We start from the raw sequence: 19,727 nt of genomic DNA, 5'->3' as shown, positions 1-19,727 counted from the left end.
CTACCTCCCTTGTAAGGGGGAAAAAGCCTTTGGTATATGTATGACATTCACAATATATACATTGTAATGTGAGAAAAAGTATGTGTATGTTGAGAATATTTTCTTACTGGATTACAGTTTAAAGTTTAAGGAAATTAAAAGGCTAATTATCTACTTCATCATATTTAATAATTACAAAAAAATTATTGCTGCTTTCCAAAAAAATTTGCAACAGATACAAACAGTACTAAAGTAGAAAATAAGAGCTTACAATACATAACTTTATTTGTACTTCTTATAAATTCTCTTCAACTTCAATAAAACGTATATAAATTACTTAAACTAATAGTGCTGACATGATTTCTGACAAATTTCAAGTTGTACTTCACCAGTTATCAACTATACATCCAAATACATGAATATCTCTTCCAAAATTTTATTAGTCTTATCAAACCCATGAAATGTACATGCACGAAAATTGGAAATTCCACTAACTACATACATAAGGTGGAGGTAGAATGTAGAATGAGAGAAGCAAGTAAATGCCTTGGGGGATTAAAAATTGTAATGTGAAATAGACATTTGGGCAGAGGTGGGTGCTATTCGAAAAAATTGAAATCCGAGTAACAATTACTGATTCACCAGCTTGTCGAGTCTGATTCCATTATCTGATTTGGGTGCCAAAAAACCTAAGTCCAATTAATAGTTATCTGATTCGATAAGGATACTCCTTTTGCACGTGCTAAATTCTGTATAAAAAAAAAAAAAAAAAAAAAAAAATAGAACAAAATTAACCACTTCAGTACGGGACTTAAATCTCGCGGGCAGCAGCCAATGCCAGCCGTATGACGTCATGTAATAATATTCGCATCATAAAATATAGTCGCCGCTTATATCGATCGTTCTCTCTTTCACCCGCGAATTTTGAAAACCACAGAGAATGGGATTCAGGTCGCATTTGGGAGAATGTAAAAACACAGGGGCGACTACAATAAATATAATCAAGACGCCGATATGGCAGCGTCGCGAATCCACTTGCTCCTCATGACGCCTACGTGTGCGGCACCGTATGGAAGGGGTTAAGAAGCACAATAGTAAATGCCAAGTTGAATGCACAAATAAATGCTAACTAGCAACAAGCAAGTGCGCACAAGTGAGAAGCCGATGCAAATGAATACATGATGAAACTTGTATGAAAAGGCTAATTCACGAACTTTAAGCTTGATTTAGTGTTCCTTTATGAAACTAATAATCTAGATATGAATACCATTAGAACAAAACAGAAATACTAAATGCAAGTATTAATGGTGCAACTTACTGCCATTGGGTCTGCAATAGCAGGAAAATGAAAACAAAAGGAATACTTCTAAGCATCCACAAGTGGTGGCAAGGGAGCAGCACAGCAGCAGCTTGCTCTCATGATGACTAAACTATGCGGCACGTCACTTAACCAATATGACGTGTACAAAAAACCAAAACTAAACATGCATTATACCCACTTTATACTTGTAAAATATAACCTTTTTATTATATATAATTTAATGATTAATCATTATATTTTGGGCATTATATCATAGAGAAAATATGAAAGTGTGAATAGAACAGAGTAAAAAAAAAAGTTTACTTGAGAAAAATATAGAAAAATTGATTAAGAAACGGTCATTGCGAAAAAACAGACATCAACCTGGATTAATAGCAAATTGTTTTAAATTTTTGGCAGTCTGATTGAGATTATCCGATTTGTTTGGCAGAGGTTTGATTACCTAATCCAAAAATGCAAATCTGATTAATCAGATAATTGGATTTCTGAATTGGACTGCCCACCTCTGTATTTGGGAATGGATGCTAAGAGGAGACTGATGAGAGAAAGATTGTGCTGACAGCACTGTATGGGGCAGAAACATGGAACATAAGAGAGGAAGAGTTTAAATGTGTTTGAGATGAAATGCCTGAGAAGTATTATAGGGTTACTAGGCTGGATAGAGTAAAAAACAAGATGAGGAGAAGAGCAGGGGTGGAAAAGGAGTTGGGAATAGGGTTGATGAAAGAGTATTGGGAAGGTTTGGACACATGGAAAGAATGAATGAAGAAACATTAGTAAAAGAGGTGTGGAAGGCAGAGGTGGAAGGAATGAACATGAAGGGGTGACAAAGGATGAGATGGATGGATGAGGTAAATGGGGCATTGGGAAAACAGGGGATGTCTGTTGAGGAAGGAAGGGAGAAAACAGAATATAGAGGTGAGTGGAGAATGGTTGTGTATGGATGATGCTGTGATGTATGGAAAGGAGTAGGTGGGGGAATGGTGGGGTGAGGGAGTATGCATGAATATTTTGATGCAGCCCAAAGGGATTTCTCCCAGTCTTCTCTTTTTCTGCATGAGGGGATGGAGGTTGGGGGGGGGGGGTCACTGATTTGTGCCTTGCTGCATTGCTTCTGACCCAGGGTAGTGGGCAAGATGCTGGAATGACCTGTCATGCAGGAAGAGTCAGGAAAAGAGGGAGGGAGGGAGGAATGGTGAATGGGAGTGGAGTATGTGGAGATGAAATGGGTGGGAATGGATTTGTGTCTTCGATTTTGGCTACCTCACTTGTAAGGGGACAAAAGCCCTTGGTATGTGTATGTACATACATGAGATCACATTCATACCAACCTCTCTTTCCTTCTGAAACAAAATGTAGTCAGAACAAATATGTGTCATCAATGGTAGTGAAAGGGTTAATCAAGATAGGTTTAACTCTAGCTCTGGATGATGGGTGTCCCTAAGCTGAATAAAACTGTCTAGTAACAGTTAAAACAAATGTACATGTTATCTACAATAGAGAAATGGTTAATACCTCATATCCCTTGTTTTAGTGCAATCCTTTATCTGTGGGACATAATGGCATGCTTATCCTGTAGGTATTGTTGCACCTCTTGGTGCATAATTTCATACACTTGCTGGCATCCAACCCTAGCCAGGTCCAAAACTTCCTCAAAATGGTCCCTATGTAAGGTATGTGTTGTGTCCAGGGACACAATCTGCCCTTGGCTTTTGCAACCTTTTTTCTTCTCATCATCCTCACCATGACCCTTGTTGGGCAAAATGGACACCGTAAGCTCACAAGCATTGATGGTTTCCATGTTAGTCACATCCAGAAAGGGTTGTCCTTTGTAGGAACTAGCAGTACAAGCAACCACAAAATCAACCAACTCCACACCAGCATGCATAAGAGCCAAAGTTGATGCGTTGATGCAGGCTGCCATCACACTGCCATCTGCTTGTAACACCTATGTGAAAGAATTAAAAAATTACTGTACTGTATCAGAAAATGGAAATTTGACAGTGGATATAATAAGGAGAAACAAGAGATGGGAAGGAGGCAGTGAGACACTAAAAATAAATCAGGTTGCTCTTGCACAAAACCCACAGCCCTCAGGTAAATGACAATAGCCTCTGGCTTAGCCCACATCACTCATAGAGGATAAGGTGTGCTGCTGTCTGGAGAGGGTGAGAGTGGGGCAGTGTAGGATGAGGCATTTAGTATCTTCTATGATGCACAGAGGTGCTGAAAGTGAGTTGAGTGGAAAGATGAACGAAGATGAACACTAGGTAAAACTGAGATGTATGGAATGAAGTGACAGAGAATAGAAAATGTATGTTTTCAAGAGAAACTATCAAAGCATACAAAAATGGTGTGGTGGAGGAGTTGAAAGGTTGGGACCAATCAATTCACTGCCTCAGTTCTCTCCCACTAAATACCTAGTTTCCAGGAAACCAGCCACAGCCATTGGTTCAGCCCTAATAATTGATGAAAATTTTTTGTGCAGCTGTCTGGAGTGAGTACAGAGCAGAGTAGCATTATGTGCTCTGTGTTTTATAAGGTGGTAATTCTTGTTTGTCTCTGGTGTGACTTCTCTGCTCGGTTCATTTTTGGGGAAATTTGGCAAAGTACAGCATTTAACAGTCTACTTAGAAGCATTTGTTTTATGAGTGCATATGTGTTTTATATATAAATGTTCTGGGGTACTGGAGATAGGTTTTAAATATCTGAGTAGAATTCTGCTGGAGATGTTTTCATGTTCCATTTAGAGGGCTGTATTTGTGTGATGGGGTGAGTGGTTTTGAGGGCTCTAGTAGAGAATGATCTGCTTATTCTCTAATGCTACTCCATGGGAAAGATTTTGGTTTGTTAATGAGTATAGATGTTCATCAATCAATCACTTTGTTGCCCTTGGTCTCCCTTGCAGAAGACCTACATCCTTCAGCTACCTGGCAACAGCCTCCAGACAGGTCCACAATGCACTCAGGATATATTGTCTTGTTGTCTAGGGATTATTATTGAGGGGCATTGTAGTATAAAGTGTGTAATCCGTGTGTGGTGGTTATATCTGGGGCAGTTAGAATCTATGGCCAGGCCTACTATGTGTTGGTACCGTTTCAGTTTTAGATGTTGTCCTAAATGCAAGCATAACAGTGTGGTTCTTGCTAGGTGTGGATATTTATCTATTCATATACAGGTAGTCGTCGACTTATGACCTATGCGACTTACAACTGATCGACTTTACAACCACGAGATAGTGCAATAATATTTAACATTTAATAGAGTAATAGAATTGCAATGTTATGTCTGGCAGCGCAGAACAATTACTCCGCACGCCAGGAGACGCTAGTACGATAGTTTTGGCAGGCTGCCGACAGCGTCAGCATCCCAGCCAGCTAAATATTCTTTCAATTTTTTGTTTGAAGTAAAATCTTTCCTAATTTTGCATTGCATTTTGTATTTTTGTATTTCTATATGTTTTGCAATTAATAAAATGTAACAATATTTTTTATGCCTAGGCTAGTTTGTCGATAACAGTATGTTCGGTACAGTACGTAAACGGAAAGAATGTGTTTTGAAAAAAAAAAATCCTAATTTTGCCTTGCATTTTGTATTTTTATGTTTTGCAATTTATAAAATGTAACAGTAAAACTTTTTTATATCTAGTCTGTTGTCGATAACAATATGTTCGGTACAGCATTTTGTATTTTTATGTTTTGCGATTAATAAAATGTAAAGGTAAACTTTGTTTATGCCTAGTCTGTTGTCGATAACAATATTTTTGGTACAGTACGTAAACGAAAAGAATGTGTTTTGAAATCAATAAAAAAAATGTCCGAATTTTGCCTTGCAATGATTTTATTGTAACCAACAAAAAAGTATTTGTAGGTCAAAGATAACAGGACTTTATTCAGTATGCGTAGGCCTAGGCTACGTTTCCTAACGAGAATTATAAAAAAGTTAATGAATATTAAACAACGTAGCTCAAAGATAATAAGATTTTATTCAGTATGCATACGTTTCTTAAAGAAAGTCTCATGGCAAAATAATAAAAAGGTTAGAAAATACTCGTACAGTATTAGATATCATAGGTTAAAGATGATAGGATTTTATTCAGTATGCTTATGCCTAGGCTACGTTTCCCAAAGAAAATCAGATAAAATTATAAAAAGGTTAAGAAATACTATACAACATAGTTCAAAGATGCTAAGATTATTTCAGTATGCTAAATATAATATACAATATATATATATATACAGTAACAAAAATATTTAAAGGGTAATATATACTGTATATATATATAAAGACCGACTTGCGTCCAGATCGACTTACGACCTGTCTGTCGGAACTGAACTCGGTCGTAAGTCAACGACTACCTGTATATGTATATATATATACATTCTGTTTAAAACGACAGCAAAAGAATTATCAATTAACTTTTTCCTTGAGCTCTCAAGCTTGCAAAAAGTAGATTTCTGGTAGGGGGAAAGGGAGCGTCTTTCACCAGGGATTCATAGCTTCTCTGGATGCTGAATCTCTGTTCACCAATGTTCCCGTGGATAGAACCATAGATTTCATATGCAACAAAGTTTACAGAAGTGGACCAGCCCCCGGACTTAACTTACTTGAAGAACACCTATGGACCCTGCTTAAATTTTGCACCAAAGAAGCCCCATTCTGCTCTCCCCGTGGGACACTCTACCGCCAAACTGATGGAGTTGCCATGGGATCCCCCCTTGGTGTTCTGTTTGCCAATTTTTTCATGTGGACTGTAGAGGAATTGATTTTTAGTGAAATTGAAAAACCTAGCCTTTATTGTAGATATATAGATGATATATTTGTAAAAACTGACTCCCTTCCAGAAATTGATATCTTGAGGAGGAAGTTCATGGAGGTGTCTGGATTTAACTTCACCGTAGAGCACGGTGAAAGAGGTTCCCTCCCCTTCCTGGACATCCTACTCAAGCAGACTAATTGTCCTTCTTTTTCTTATAGTGTCCACGTCAAAGATACCAATCACGGACTGTGCATGAATGGAGAGAGCGAGTGTCCCCAGAGGTACAAAGACGCCACAATTAGCGCCTTTTTCAGAAGAGCCCTCAGCCACTGTTCTTCTTGGAGTGACACTCAAAAAGAGTTTGATCGGGTCCACCAACTCCTTATCAACAATGGATACACGAACCACGAGGTCACAGCCAATCTTCGCAGAGTGATCGACAATTGGTTTAAACAAACATGCCCTACTACAGTAGAACACGAAGGGACCGCAATTAAGGTGTTCTACAAAGCTTTTATGTCTACCAAGTACAAGGAGGATGAGAAGATTATAAAAAACGTAATCTATAGGAATGTGGTCCCCAAAAACGAAAGTGACAAATTGTCCTTCACAATCTTTTACAAAAGTAGAAAGACCTCTTCTCTACTTTTAAGGAACAACCCCTTACCAGAACCCCAGGAGGTTCGTCAATCCCACATAATATATAAATACACATGCCCAGAGGAGGACTGCACGCCCCTTTCAGTCTACGTGGGAAGGACGACCACCACATTATCCCGAAGAATCACCATGCACTTGCAACACGGAGGGCCTAAGCATCAACGCCACCTTGATAGGGAGACTATGGTAAAAAAACACCAAAGTTGTAGCAAAAGAAGAGGATCCATAGCACTTGGCTATCTTGGAAGCCATCTGGATAAAGGAGCTGCAACCTTCCATTAACAGGCAAGTAAATGACTTCGCCCTCCTTCCTAGCCTGAAACCTGTTCGGAGGAGCCAGATGGGCAATCCCAAGAATTCGGTGTCTCCTCCACAGAGACTTCCCATTCCCTGCCAAAGAGATGAACATCCTGCCATTCGTCGTTCCCAAAGACTGAGAAGCAGATTGGCGCCGAACCCGGGAGTGACCTCTCCGAATACTGTTTCCGTTAACCTATGATCTCTCCTAGTGATCGTGCTCATATGTGTGACCTCCCCCAGTTTCAACACGGTGACTTCTCCCTGTGCTTTTCACTTCATTTTAAATATGCTCCCTTTTCCATTCTTATTCACATTAAATGAGGATGCAGAAAGATCTGCGAAACATTTTGAAATTTAATTTGTTCTGCTTGTATTTTTTTTTTTTGCTGTATTATTTGTACTCTTTTCTTGTATTTTGTTTACTGTGTGCTGTACTTTTGTGTTCATTATAACTTTTGCTTCCTATGAGTTTTGGAAATTTGATTTACTCCCTTTCCCCCTACCAGAAATCTACTTTTTGCAAGCTTGAGAGCTCATGGAAAAAGTTAATTAAGAATTCTTTTGCTGTCTTTTTAACAGAATATGCATCAGAGAGAATCTCCTGCCACGCTTCACCAATATATATATATATATATATATATATATACACACACATGAGGTCTGTCTGGAAAGTATCCAGCCATTTACAATTTCAAGAAATGCTTCTAACCTAGACAATGATGTCCTACTCTCCTTCGCATCTCACACACTTCTCCCAGTGTCCCTTCCATGTTTCAAAACATTTTGCAAAGTCCTCTATGGGGATCTTTATCAGCTGGCTTGTCACATTCTTAATTTTGCCAATGGACTAAAATCTCCTTCCTTTTTAATGGTGATTTTAGTTTTGGGAAAATTCAGAAATCACAGAGAGGACCTGGGCTGTAGGGGGGCTGAATGATCTTTGTGATCTGTTTTGCCAAAAATCCCTGCACGACATGTGAAGAATGGGCAGGTGCATTATCATGATGAAGGATCCAGTCTCCACTAGACCACAGCTGCAGCCGTTTTCTTCTCACTACATCCCTCAGATGGCGAAGAATTTTGATGTAATACTCCTTCATTATTGTTTGGCCTTGAGGAGTGTACTCATGAGTATAGATGTGCATTAGCACCAGGAATAAAGCTAACATGGCATTAGGTTTCATTGTTAGGATGGTAACAAATAGAAGTGCAGAGGTAATTATCAATCTCTATCTAGCGATAGTTAGACCCATCCTTGACTATGCGGCACAGTTTTGGTCTCCGTCCTACAGAATGGACATCAATTCACTAGAATCAGTACAAAGAAGAATGACCAAAATGATACATGGACTCAGAAATTTGCATTACGAGGAGAGGCTTAGGCACCTTAACTTACACTCTCTGGAGAGACACAGATTGCGGGGTGATCTAATAGAGGTGTTCAAGTGGATCAAAGGCTTTAACAAGGGTGATGCAAACAAGGTCATCATATTAAGACAACAGGGCAGGACTCACAGTAATGGATTTAAACTGGACAAATTTAGATTTAAGAAGGAAATAGGCAAGAATTGGTTTACTAATTGGGTGGTCAACGAATGGAATAGAGTTAGTAACTATGTAGTGAGCGCTGAAACTATCAGTTGTTTTAAGAAACTATTAGACAACTTTATGGATGGGGATGACAGGTGATGGATATGGAGCTGCCTTGTGTAGGTCTCTTGCAGTCTCCTTCATTCTCATGTTCTTATGTCTGTTGAGGAAGGAAGGGAGGAAACAGAAGATAGGGGTGAGTGAGGAATGATTGTGTATGAATAATGCTGTGATGCATGGAAGGGAGTAATGGGGGGATGGGGGGGTGAGGGAGTATGCATGAATAATCTTTTGATGCAGCCTGAAGGGATTTTTCTATGTCTTTTCTTTTTCTGCATGAGGGGATGGAGAGGGGGTTCACTGATTAATTGAAGCAGCCTTGCTACATTGCTTCTGATCCAGGGCAGTGGGTATTGCTAACTGTGCAATGTAAAGTGCCTCAGTAAAGTAAGAGAAAACTACCAGTGCCTTTGTATGAAGCTTCCTCCTCTGACACATGAGTCATGGTGTGTTTGAGTGTGAAGTGGCTCCCGTCAGCTCTGTCTGCAATGGGGAATGCTTGTTTGTGGTTTATAGTGTGTTGCGACCTGTGGAACCAATTAATGACGTAGGGTGAGGTTATATACGAGGTCGGTCTGGAAAGTATCCAACCATTATGAATATTTGCAGAATTGGCAGTGCAATCCTAACAAAAGCTGGCAGAATCTGACAGAGGACCCTACTGCGCATGTGTGAGCAGCCATAGTCCCGTGACAACTCAGTTACTGGACAGACACAGTTGAGTGAAGGTGTGTACTGTTTGACAATTCATCATAATGACTGAGCGAGTAGATTAGTGAATCTGTCAAGTTTTGTTGCAAACTTAAATATTCATCAGCAGACAATATTCGAATGATTAAGAAGGCATTCCAGGATGATTCAATGAGTAAAGCACAGATAAAGATGTGGTACAAACGCTTCAAAGGCCAAGAATCTATTGAAAGTGACCCATGTTCTGGTAGGCCTTCCACAAGCAGAATGCCCGAAAATGTTGAATGTGTAAAAATGCAATCAATGAAAATCGGCAATTGACAATCTGAGAATTAGATGATTTTGGTATCCCTCAGACAAGTGTTTCAGAGATTTTGACAGATGATCTTGGCATGACACACGTGGCACCAAAATTCATCCCGCATCTCCTTTCTCATGAGCAGAAGGAATTTTGTGCTAAAACTTCACAGAACATGCTTCAAGCTGCTACAAATGAATCACATTTCCTGAAACAAGTAAAACTGGAGATGAGTCATGGGTCTACAGCTATGACCCAGAAACAAAAGCCCAGTCTAACCAATGGAAGTCACCCGTGTCTTTACATCCGAAAAAGGTACAGCAAAGTCAAAGTGATGTTGACTTTTTTTTTTTGCTTTAGGGTCTATATGTGGTGCCCCTGCAGACCAGAGCCACACATCATTTTGTCTGTGACAGAGGAAGACTTCATTGAGAAATGACACTTTTATTATACTATGACTGTCCCTCCGTTATACTGTCCCCCAATACCTTGTTACTGTCCTGTACCATTTCTCTGAATATTAATTTCTTTTTTTTGCCTACCCTGTGGTAGAATGCTGCCAAGTTTTCCCACTTGAGTCGTAAGAGGCAACAACAAAGGGGATGGGGGTTAGGACTAGAAATCCTGCTCCCTGAAGCCCCACAGGGGACATTCCTTAAAAAAAAAAAAAAAAAAAAAAAAAAAAAAAAAAAAAAAAAAAAAAAAAAAAAAAAAAAAAAAAAAAAAAAAAAAAAAAAAAAAAAAAAAAAAAAAAAAGTTTGGGTCTTTTAATATATGTGGATGTGGTACAGATGAGAGTAAAAGGGAAGAGATACGCAGTATGTTTGTGAGAAGAAAGATGGATGTGCAGGCTTTGAGTGAAACAAATTGAAAGGGAGGGGCGAGTGTGAGTTTGGGAGTGTTGCTGGGAGGTTCTCAAAAGTGAAGAGGGGACGAGGGAGAGAAGGGGTGGCTATACTAGTAAGTGAAGAGATAGGTAAGCGAGTAATGGAGTGGAAGGTTTCTTCAAGGTTGATGTGGATGAAGGTGAAGCTGGGAAGGGAGGCTTTTTGGATAGATTTAAATGAGTGCATAGAGGGATTAGGGAGAAATGTCAATGTAGTTGTACTGGTGACCTTAATGCTAGGGTAGGAAATGAACCAATAGACTGAGTAATTGGGAAGTATGGAGTTCCAGGTAAAAATCGTAGTGGAGAATTGATGGTGGAGATGTGTCTTGAAAGAGAGTTATTGATAGCAAATACAATGTTTAGGAAGAAAGTCAAGCATAAGTACACATGGGAGAGGGTGGTGGATGGAAGGGTGTCAGATAGAGCGTTAATGGACTATATAGTGGTGACCAGGAGTATGATAGGAAGAGTTAAGGATGTACATGTTCTAAGGGTAGAGAGTGAGGGAATATCAGATAATTTTCTAGTGGAAGGTAAATTGAGTGGAGAAAAAGGGCAAAGGTAGGGAATTACTTTGAGTGAACTGCTTAAATGAGAAAGAAAAGAAGTATAAGAAGCTGAGAGAGGAGTGGGAGGGAGTGAAGGATAGAGTAGAGCTAGAAGTGGAGGAGAAATGGGGATGGTTCAAGGAGGGAGTCATAAGGTATGCAAAGATGGTGTGTGGAACAAGGAGGGTGGGAGGAAAAAGAAGGAAGGGTAGTGAGTGGTGAGATCACGAAGTAAAGAAGGGTGTAGAAGAGAAGAAGCAGGCTTTCATAGATTGGCTACAAATTAGGATGAGGGAATTGTATGAGAGGTACAAAGTAAAGAGAAGGGAAGTTAAGCATAAGATAAAAGAAGCAAAGAGGAGAGCAGATGTGAAATTGGGTAAGAGTATGAAAGAAAATTTTGAAAGTAATAAAAAGATGTTTTGGAAAGAAATTAAAAGAGGAAGAGGAGGCAAATCAAGTAGAGAAGAAATGGTAAAAGGTGCAGATGGAGAGATGATAATGGAAAAGAAAGCAGTGAGAGGAAGGTGGGCAGAGTATTTTAGGGAGGTGCTAAATGTAAAGAAGGATAGGGAGGGAAAGGTAGTTGCAGTGGGAAGTGCTAAGAAAACGAGTGATGAGGAAAATGGAGGAGAAATAGGGAAAGATAAAGTGAAAGCAGCTGTTAAGATGATGAGAGCAGGTAAGGCACCTGGATTGGATGAATGCCATGCAGAATGTCTGAATAAAGGAGGTACAGTGATGGTGGACTGGCTGGTGAGGTTATTTAATGTTTTAATCATGAAGAACCCACAGTTGGAATAAAAGGAACTTTAGAAAAAAGTGTAACTTCTATATTTTGGCTAATAGCTATAGCCCTCTTCAGGTACTTTCCTGAAGAGGGCTATAGCTATTAGCCAAAATATAGAAGTTACACTTTCTTCTAAAGTTTCTTTTTATTCTGACTGTGGGTTCTTCATAATTATTATTTACAAATGTGCTACAACATTTTGTCTAAATGTTATTTACTGTTTGTTTAAGAGAAGGTAGAGTGCCAGAGGACTGGAGGAGTGCCTGTATAGTTCCACTTTACAAGGGAAAGGGGGACAAGTGTGAGTGTAGTAGTTTCAGAGGGATCAGCTTAAGTGTAGTTGGGAAGGCTTATGGGTCTTGATTGAGAGGATTAGGAGAGGAACAGAGGGAGTAATTGGTGTGGAACAGTGTGCTATGTTTATTTGATACTGAGTGTATCACTCAACCATGCAAATATGTATTTCTGTCACATTGTAAATATTACAGTACAACCAAAAACTGATGTAGTAGCAACCATCACAGCCTTCATGGTCAGTTGCCTTGCTTCTTAGCGCAGATCTCAACTGGCTCTGGACAAGACAACTGGCTACGATTCTAGAGTAAATCCGTAGAACAAAACAGCCTTTAACTGTTCCACTACTCACATTGCCTCCAAAGTGTAGATCCAAACCTTCCACACAGCTTTTCAGTTGATTTATATTGAATTTGTTTATATTAATTTAACAAATTTTTGAACTGTCTAGAGGTAATATTTTGTCATGAAACCAATATATTATTCAAGATATATCCCTTCAATTGCACTTCAATTGTGATTTAGTTTACATCTTTGCTCATGGCTCCTAAGAAAAGTCCCATTGCAGGTGCTAGTGCTAAGCGTAAGACTATATTGCTGGAAGATAAGGTGGAAATAATAAAACAGCATGAGAAACATGAAAAGGTGGCCACCATTGCATGATCTTTGAGACTGAAGTATACAACTGTATCAACAATTGTGCATGATAAGGACAGGATTTTATCACATATTTAAAAACAAGCTCCAGAGATGAGGAACACCGTCATCAACTATAAAAGAGTTAATATTTATAAAGAAATGGAAAAACTTCATTCTCTTTTGACTGACTGGCAGAATTGTCAGCTTGCTTTGGTAAATCAGGAGATCTTCACCCTGACACTACCTCTAGACATTTCAAAAGTTTGTTATATCAATATAAACAAATTCAATCTAAATAAGCTGAAAAGTTATGTGGAAGGTTTGGATCTACACTTTGGAGGCAATGTGAGTAGAGGAAAAATTAAAGGCCGTTTCGTCCTACGGATTTACTCTAGTAAATCATAGCCAGTTGTCTTGTCCAGAGCCATTCAAGATCTTCGCTAAGAAGCAAGGCAATTGACCATGAAGGCTGTGACAGTTGCCACTACATCAATTTTTGGTTGTACAGTAATATTTACAATGTAACAGGTATATCTTTCCTCATGGCTATCCAGAGGTACTGCAATCTGGCTTGTGTCAAGCATTTGTCCTTTCCTAGGTGGGCAGCAATGGGTGAATCGTATATGAGTTTCAAACTTCAGGAATGAGTTCCGTAGGGAACAAGCTGAAGCACTGAACGGTTGGGTTCATGTTTGTTCTTCAGTGTTGTGGTGTGATACAGTACTTTATCTATTAAGGTGTAGTTGTCGATATTTGGGGGAAAATCATCTATATCTGTTGTATCACCAGAAATGAGGAAGTATATAACACATTTCCAAAGAGGATCTGACTTTTGCACTGTGGCAATGTGCACCTGTGTACGGTTGACAGAAGGGGGATCTTGACCAATGAAGGCGATGTGGTAACCGAGGGCATCTGTATCAAAGGGAATCTGAAAATATCCTGACATGAAGTCCAAGGTTGTGAAAACTACACTGTTTTCACTGGAGTGTAAGATGTCATGTACTACCAGAATGGGGTGTCTTTCTGGAATAGTTTGTTCAATTCTCTGAAATCCACAACTGGGCAGAAGGAACCATCATGCCTGGGAACAACAATAAAAAGCAAATTCCATTCAGAGACTGAAGGTTCGATTATGTCTTGCTCCATAATGTCTGTTGTGAGGTTATCTACAGTTGTGTTTACTGTGTGGTAATTGGTATGCGGGAATGTAATGTGGTTTTGTTTTTTCTGAAGGGGTATATGGTGCAGAATAAGGTTTTGCATTTTTCCAAAGGGGTATAAGGTGTTGAATAAGGTTTGTTACTCCAAGGGGTTCACCTGGCAATGTGATGGTATGTCTAAATTTGTTGCAAAGAGTAACTAAATCCACTTGTGCATCAGGGAAATCTATAGGGTTGAAATACAATGCATGAATGGGTTCCTGTGCTTTTAGCACATCAGAAGTTGTGGTGCACACTTGTGAAATGGGGAATTTGTCCTCCATGAGTTGTATAGGTGAGGAATATACCAAGAATCACAAATATTAGTGCCAAATGTGAGACAGAGGGGGAATTATCATTTGCAATCAATATGCTCAAGTGACATTTGTTGTTGAGCTGATGGTGGAAAGTAGGGAGATACCATTTACTGTATATACTCACACATAGGTTGCACCTCTAGTTTGTGGTTGTCAAAGTGGTTATTTGTGGTTGACCCGCGGATAGGTTGCACTATAATCCGGCGATTTACAAGACCCATTCAAACATAAAAATTATCTGATATTTACCTTTATTTCAAAACTTTACTCATAAAAATCTAATATCTAAACACATGTAGATTGTCTGACTGTCACGCGTGCACATAATCCAAACTTACATAAACAACAGTTGCGTTTCTAAAACTATAATTGTAAACAAATGCACTTGCTAAAAAACATTATAGTCAACTTGACTTTGGTATGGAGATACTAAAAACCTTGCTGCTTTCTTGGATTTCGGTATTTCTTTAAGCTGATCTTTCTGCTTTCTCCATCCCCTCATTACCTGTTCTGAAACCCCAAACTCCCTTTCTGCCGATCTGCGCGTAAATTTAATCCCCACTCACCGAGCTTTTGAAGCTCACTGATGCTTGCTGTGGCGGGGAAGCATGACGTCAGCCTATCACGTGGGTGCTACGTCACCCACTAGCTCCTACCACTATTCCTATGGTGGGAACGCAATAAAAATGTACACGCGGTTTCACGTGTGTACATTTTTATTGCGGTGAAAATGTGTACTTTTTTTTTGCGGCCACTGTACATCTGTTATGTTTGGAATGCATGTTGACAGTTGTGAGCAAGGAAGAACTGGAATCCTGAGGGGATTGGACCTGTTTGTGTTTGGCTGTTGGAGCTCGGTCATGTGTATTTTGCTAATGGTCTGGGAGGGGTTTCTGAATGCAATGCAGGGAGGAAATGGTTTGCATAAATTTTACCATTCTGAGCAGGATATAAAACTATATTATGTTGCTTTATTAAGTTCAAACCCATGAGGATATCAGCTGGAAAATGCATATCAGCTACATAGACAGTGAGTGGAATGGATGGGCATTGATCTTTAAAGTTAATATCTAAGGAAAAATTTTCAAGGAGAGGGAATGGTACACTATCAACGTTGGTGAGTTGGATATCAGGGGGCTCTAGGATGGTGACTTTCTTACGCTGCGAACAGAGTTTGTTAAAACTGAACATGGACATAATGTTAACAGGAGATCCAGTATCTAGAAATATGGTGAGTTTGGTGTTGTTTGAGGTTGCCTTGAATACCATGGAAGGTGAGGAAGTGTCTGGGGTGTTCAGGGTAAGCACAGGTAGTTGGTGAGGGAAGTTCTGGGTATGGAGTGCCTTGTGTGGACTTCTGTGTTGTTTGTGTTTTGTAGTCATAGGGAAGGTGTGATATGTGTGTCTCTGGCGGGGAAGCGTTATGGTGAAGCAGGTCTTTGTTGTCCTTTTGCCAAGAGCATGAGCCAGTAGTCATTCATGTGGTAACATGTTCCGTAGTAATAGCAGTAGCGATTTGGCTGGGACGGATGTCTGTAGTAGCAGTTGTTTGTGCTGTGTCCTGGTTCTTGTCAATAGGTGCAAAAGAATGGTATTTGTGATGGAGAGCGCTGATGTGAGAGGTAGCAAGTGAGAGACATTTGTCTTGATGTTGTGTTATGTGACGTTCATCAAGTTACTTGGGCTACTGTGTGGGTGGGGATGATAGCTACAGATTGTTCTTTCTGTATCGGAGAATTTGCTGGAAAATTCTCCTAATGTGGTGCCTGATGTGAATGGAATTGTGCCCACTTTTTGGAGTATGTGTGGGTGTAATTGAGAAAGTAGTAGATGGAAATAGGCTAGCAGTGAGACCATGTGTTTGCTTCTTAATGTCTTCTCTCTCTCTTTCCTCAAGGTTCATATCTCTTTTTATCCATACATCTTTATAGTGTTCAATATTTACTAACTTTCCTGTTCTTGCTAGTATCTCTTCCGGTACCCTTTATCTTTAGAGGTCAATTTCCTTCAACATATTTTTTGCATTCTATGCACTTCCTCTATTTCCTTTTCTAATTCTTGCCCCTCATCTCGTACTACTCTCAAACCATTTCTAGCTAATTCTTTCTCTTCTTTGTCTCTCACAAACCTAACTGGATTCTTTTTTTCTTTTACACCAAATACTACCAAACACTTCTTTTTGTCTACTGTATCTCACCAAATTTTCCTTTTCCTTGATTACCTGAATGACAGATTCCTTAGCGTTCTCCTGCATTTGTTGCTGAACATTTTTCTTAAAACATACCTTATCCTTTTTGTGACCTTTTTCCCATTCCTTCCTGAGTTGCTATATCTTTTCCTCACCTATACTTCCTCCAATTTCCTTTGTTCATTCGCCTCCTTTATGGTCATACTATTTGTGGTATCTTTGTTTTTCAATTTCTCATTTTCACCTTTTACCTCAACCAATTTTTTTTTTTTTTTTTTAGGGCACTCAGTTCCTAATTTGTTTTGGCATTTGCTTTCATTAATTTACTAATATCTCCATACAATATATGTTGTTGTTCAAGGACCCCTGAGACTTAATCTTTCAAAACTCTCATTTCCTTCTTCATGTCTATAATTTTTCTCATGTTACCTTTCTTGCCTAAATCCAGAAAATGGCCTTTCTTCATTGTTTTCTAATCTAATAATATCCTCAGACCTATTGGAGTCTCTAAGCTCATATTTACCTTTCATTTCACTGCTTCGCCACCAAAGGTCTCATCTGGCCTGCTTTCATTTCTTTCCATTTTCTTTTGATACTTTTTTCACTGTATTAATATACCTCAGGCACCCATGAGATGTTTGAGATGAGGTGCCTGAGAAGTATGATAGGGGTTGGGTTACTAGAGTGAGAAATGAGGTGAGGAAGAGGGCAGGGGTGAAAAGGAAATTGGGAGATAGGGTTGATGAAAGAATATTGGGGTGGTTTGGACACATGGAAAGAATGAGAGAAGAAAAATTAGTAAAGGAGGTGTGGAAGGCAGAGGTGGAAGGCGTGAACATGAGTGGGTGACCAAGGATGAAATGGATGGATGGGGTAAAAGGGACATTAGGAAAGAGGGGAATGTCTGTTGAAGAAGGGAGAAGACAGAAGATGGGGTTAATGGAGAATGGATGTACATGGATGATGCTGTGATGCATGGAAAAGAGTGGGTTAGGGATGGGGGTGAGGGAGTATGTGTGAACGATATTTTGATGCAGTCTGAAGGGATTTCACCCTGTCTTCTCTTTTTAGCATGAGAGGATGGAGGGGGGTTGCCAATTAAATGAAGGGGCCTTGCTGTGGATGTGTTGTGTCTTGCTACACTGCTTCTGAACCAAGGCAGTGGGCGAGATGCAGGGATGACCCATCATCCACGAGGAGCCAAGAGGGAGGGGGGTAAATGGGAGTGGAGTATGTGGGGATGGAATGGATGGGAGTTGATTTTATGTCTTTGTTTTATTGGCTACCTCCCTTGTAAGAGGGAAATAGCCATTGTTATATTGTATGTATTTAACAGTGTATAATACAGACTGCTCAAGTTGTTGTTGTTGTTGTCGTTCCCTAGACTGTCTGTCCGAGCAGTCCCGTCTCCCCAAGGAATGCCACAGCCGAAATTGGGTTTTCCCACAAATCCTTTATAGTGTATGTTGTGTTGTTTGCGTGCATAATTGTGTATAATGCAGTCTTCCATTATGTGTTGTATGGTATGGGGTGAAGTGTTACATCCTGGGCAGCTGTTCACAATGCAGTCATCCAGCCTCTTCTGGTAGCTTAGAAGTGCTGGGTGGTGGCTCAAGTTGGTCATTGTGGTGCAAAATTATATCAAAGAAGATTTCAAAAGTTACCGCATGTACCCAAGCACTTAGGATACGTGCCACATGAAATGTTTGAAAATCTGGAGTGAAGTGGGTTTAGGAAAACCGACATATCTTCAAAAGTGACTTAACTCAAAATTATTCAAGATGAGGTATACCGGTATATAGTTACATAAATGAATATCCTATTTATGTAATGCTGTGTCTTGTGACACTGCTTCTGACCCAGGGCAGTGGACAAGATGCAGGGATGACCCGTCATCCAGGAGGTGCCAAGAAAAGAGGGAGGGAAGAGGGTGGAGGAGAGTGGAGTGTAATAGGGTTGGAATGGGTGGGAGTGGTTTTTATGTCCTTGTTTTTTGGCTACCTCCCTTATAAGGGGGAAAGAAGCTTTTGGTATATGTATGTATGAATATAATTAATATTTTGGTGTAAAGACATTAGTTATCCAACAGATGAGAATGGAGTGTTACGTGCTGAATGTCACATGTAGGGAGATACCCAAACGTTTTGGATCAGCATCTTAGTATTCTATTGAATCATATTTAGATCTGTAAGATGCATTATCATTTTTGTGTATTATTCTGTAAACATACCAATACGAACTATAATTATGTTTTTCTGTTGATGCAATGCAAATTTATGTATTAGTTCAAGGTCTTGTGTTGTTGTTGTTGTCGTTCCCTAGACTGTCTGTCCGAGCAGTCCCGTCTCCCCAAGGAAGGCCACAGCCGAGACTGGGTTTTCCCACAAATCCTTTATAGAGTGTATGTTGTGTTGTTTGCGTGCATGATTGTGTATAATGCAGTCTTCCATTATGTGTTGTATGGTATGGGGTGAAGTGTTACATCCTGGGCAGCTGTTCACAACACGGTCGTCCAGCCTCCTCTGGTAGCTTAGAAGTGCTGGGTGGTGACCGCATCGCAGTCTGGCCAAGTGGACTCTGTCCTTACGTGGGAGAGAGGATTCAGAAGGGTGGATATCAGGGGGTCTGGCATGCAGCAGTGTGTTGTCTTTCAGTGTGTTAATGGAGCGGTGAGTGATATGATTATGAATATGTTTCCGGAGGCTGGTATTTGGTGGTTGTGGAGGAAGAGAAGAGAGTATCTTTGTGTAATAAAGGTCTTTGGGTGTAGTTTTAATGTTTCTTGGTGTGTGTGGGTGTTCTGCTATGTAGTGTAACGGGTGTGATGTGTTTGTGGTGGCTGCAGCAAGTGTTTGTGTGCCTCTCATGTCGAGGTGTTCCTTGACTTTGAGGACTTTTGTTTCATGGTGTAAATGGTCTGCAGGTGATGTATTTGTGCAGCCTGTAATTGTTTTTAGGGCTTTGTTTTGTATGATTTGAAGGGTGTTGTGGTGTGTCTCACTGAGATTAGGAGCCCATGCAGGACTCGCATAATTCATCACTGAGCGTATACATTGTTTGTATATTGTTATATTAGTTTCTTTGTTTTGTCCAAATGTTGTTCCAGTGATTGACTTAAGTGCGTTAAGTCTAGGTGTGCATTTGTTTTTTATGTTTGTGAGGTGTTGTTTGAAAGACATGGATGTATCGTATGTTACACCAAG

General features: G+C 39.7%; 1 protein-coding gene across 4 annotated transcripts in view; it reads right to left on the bottom strand.

Moving 5' to 3' along the window:
- Positions 1-154: 154 nt before the first annotated feature.
- The window catches only part of LOC143026609 (exosome complex component RRP41-like), a 38,354-nt gene continuing 18,781 nt past the window's right edge, over positions 155-19,727 (bottom strand). For all 4 annotated transcript variants that reach the window (XM_076187297.1, XM_076187298.1, XM_076187300.1 and 1 more), the window contains exon 4: positions 155-3,248. In XM_076187297.1, the coding sequence (XP_076043412.1) occupies positions 2,844-3,248 (405 nt within the window). In that variant the 3' untranslated portion in view covers positions 155-2,843. The remainder of the gene's footprint in view (positions 3,249-19,727) is intronic.

Source organism: Oratosquilla oratoria, chromosome 6, assembly GCF_046742065.1.
Source record: "Oratosquilla oratoria isolate Oo_2021 chromosome 6, ASM4674206v1, whole genome shotgun sequence".
NCBI lineage: Eukaryota > Metazoa > Arthropoda > Malacostraca > Stomatopoda > Squillidae > Oratosquilla > Oratosquilla oratoria.
This window is presented reverse-complemented; position numbering and strand designations above follow the sequence as displayed.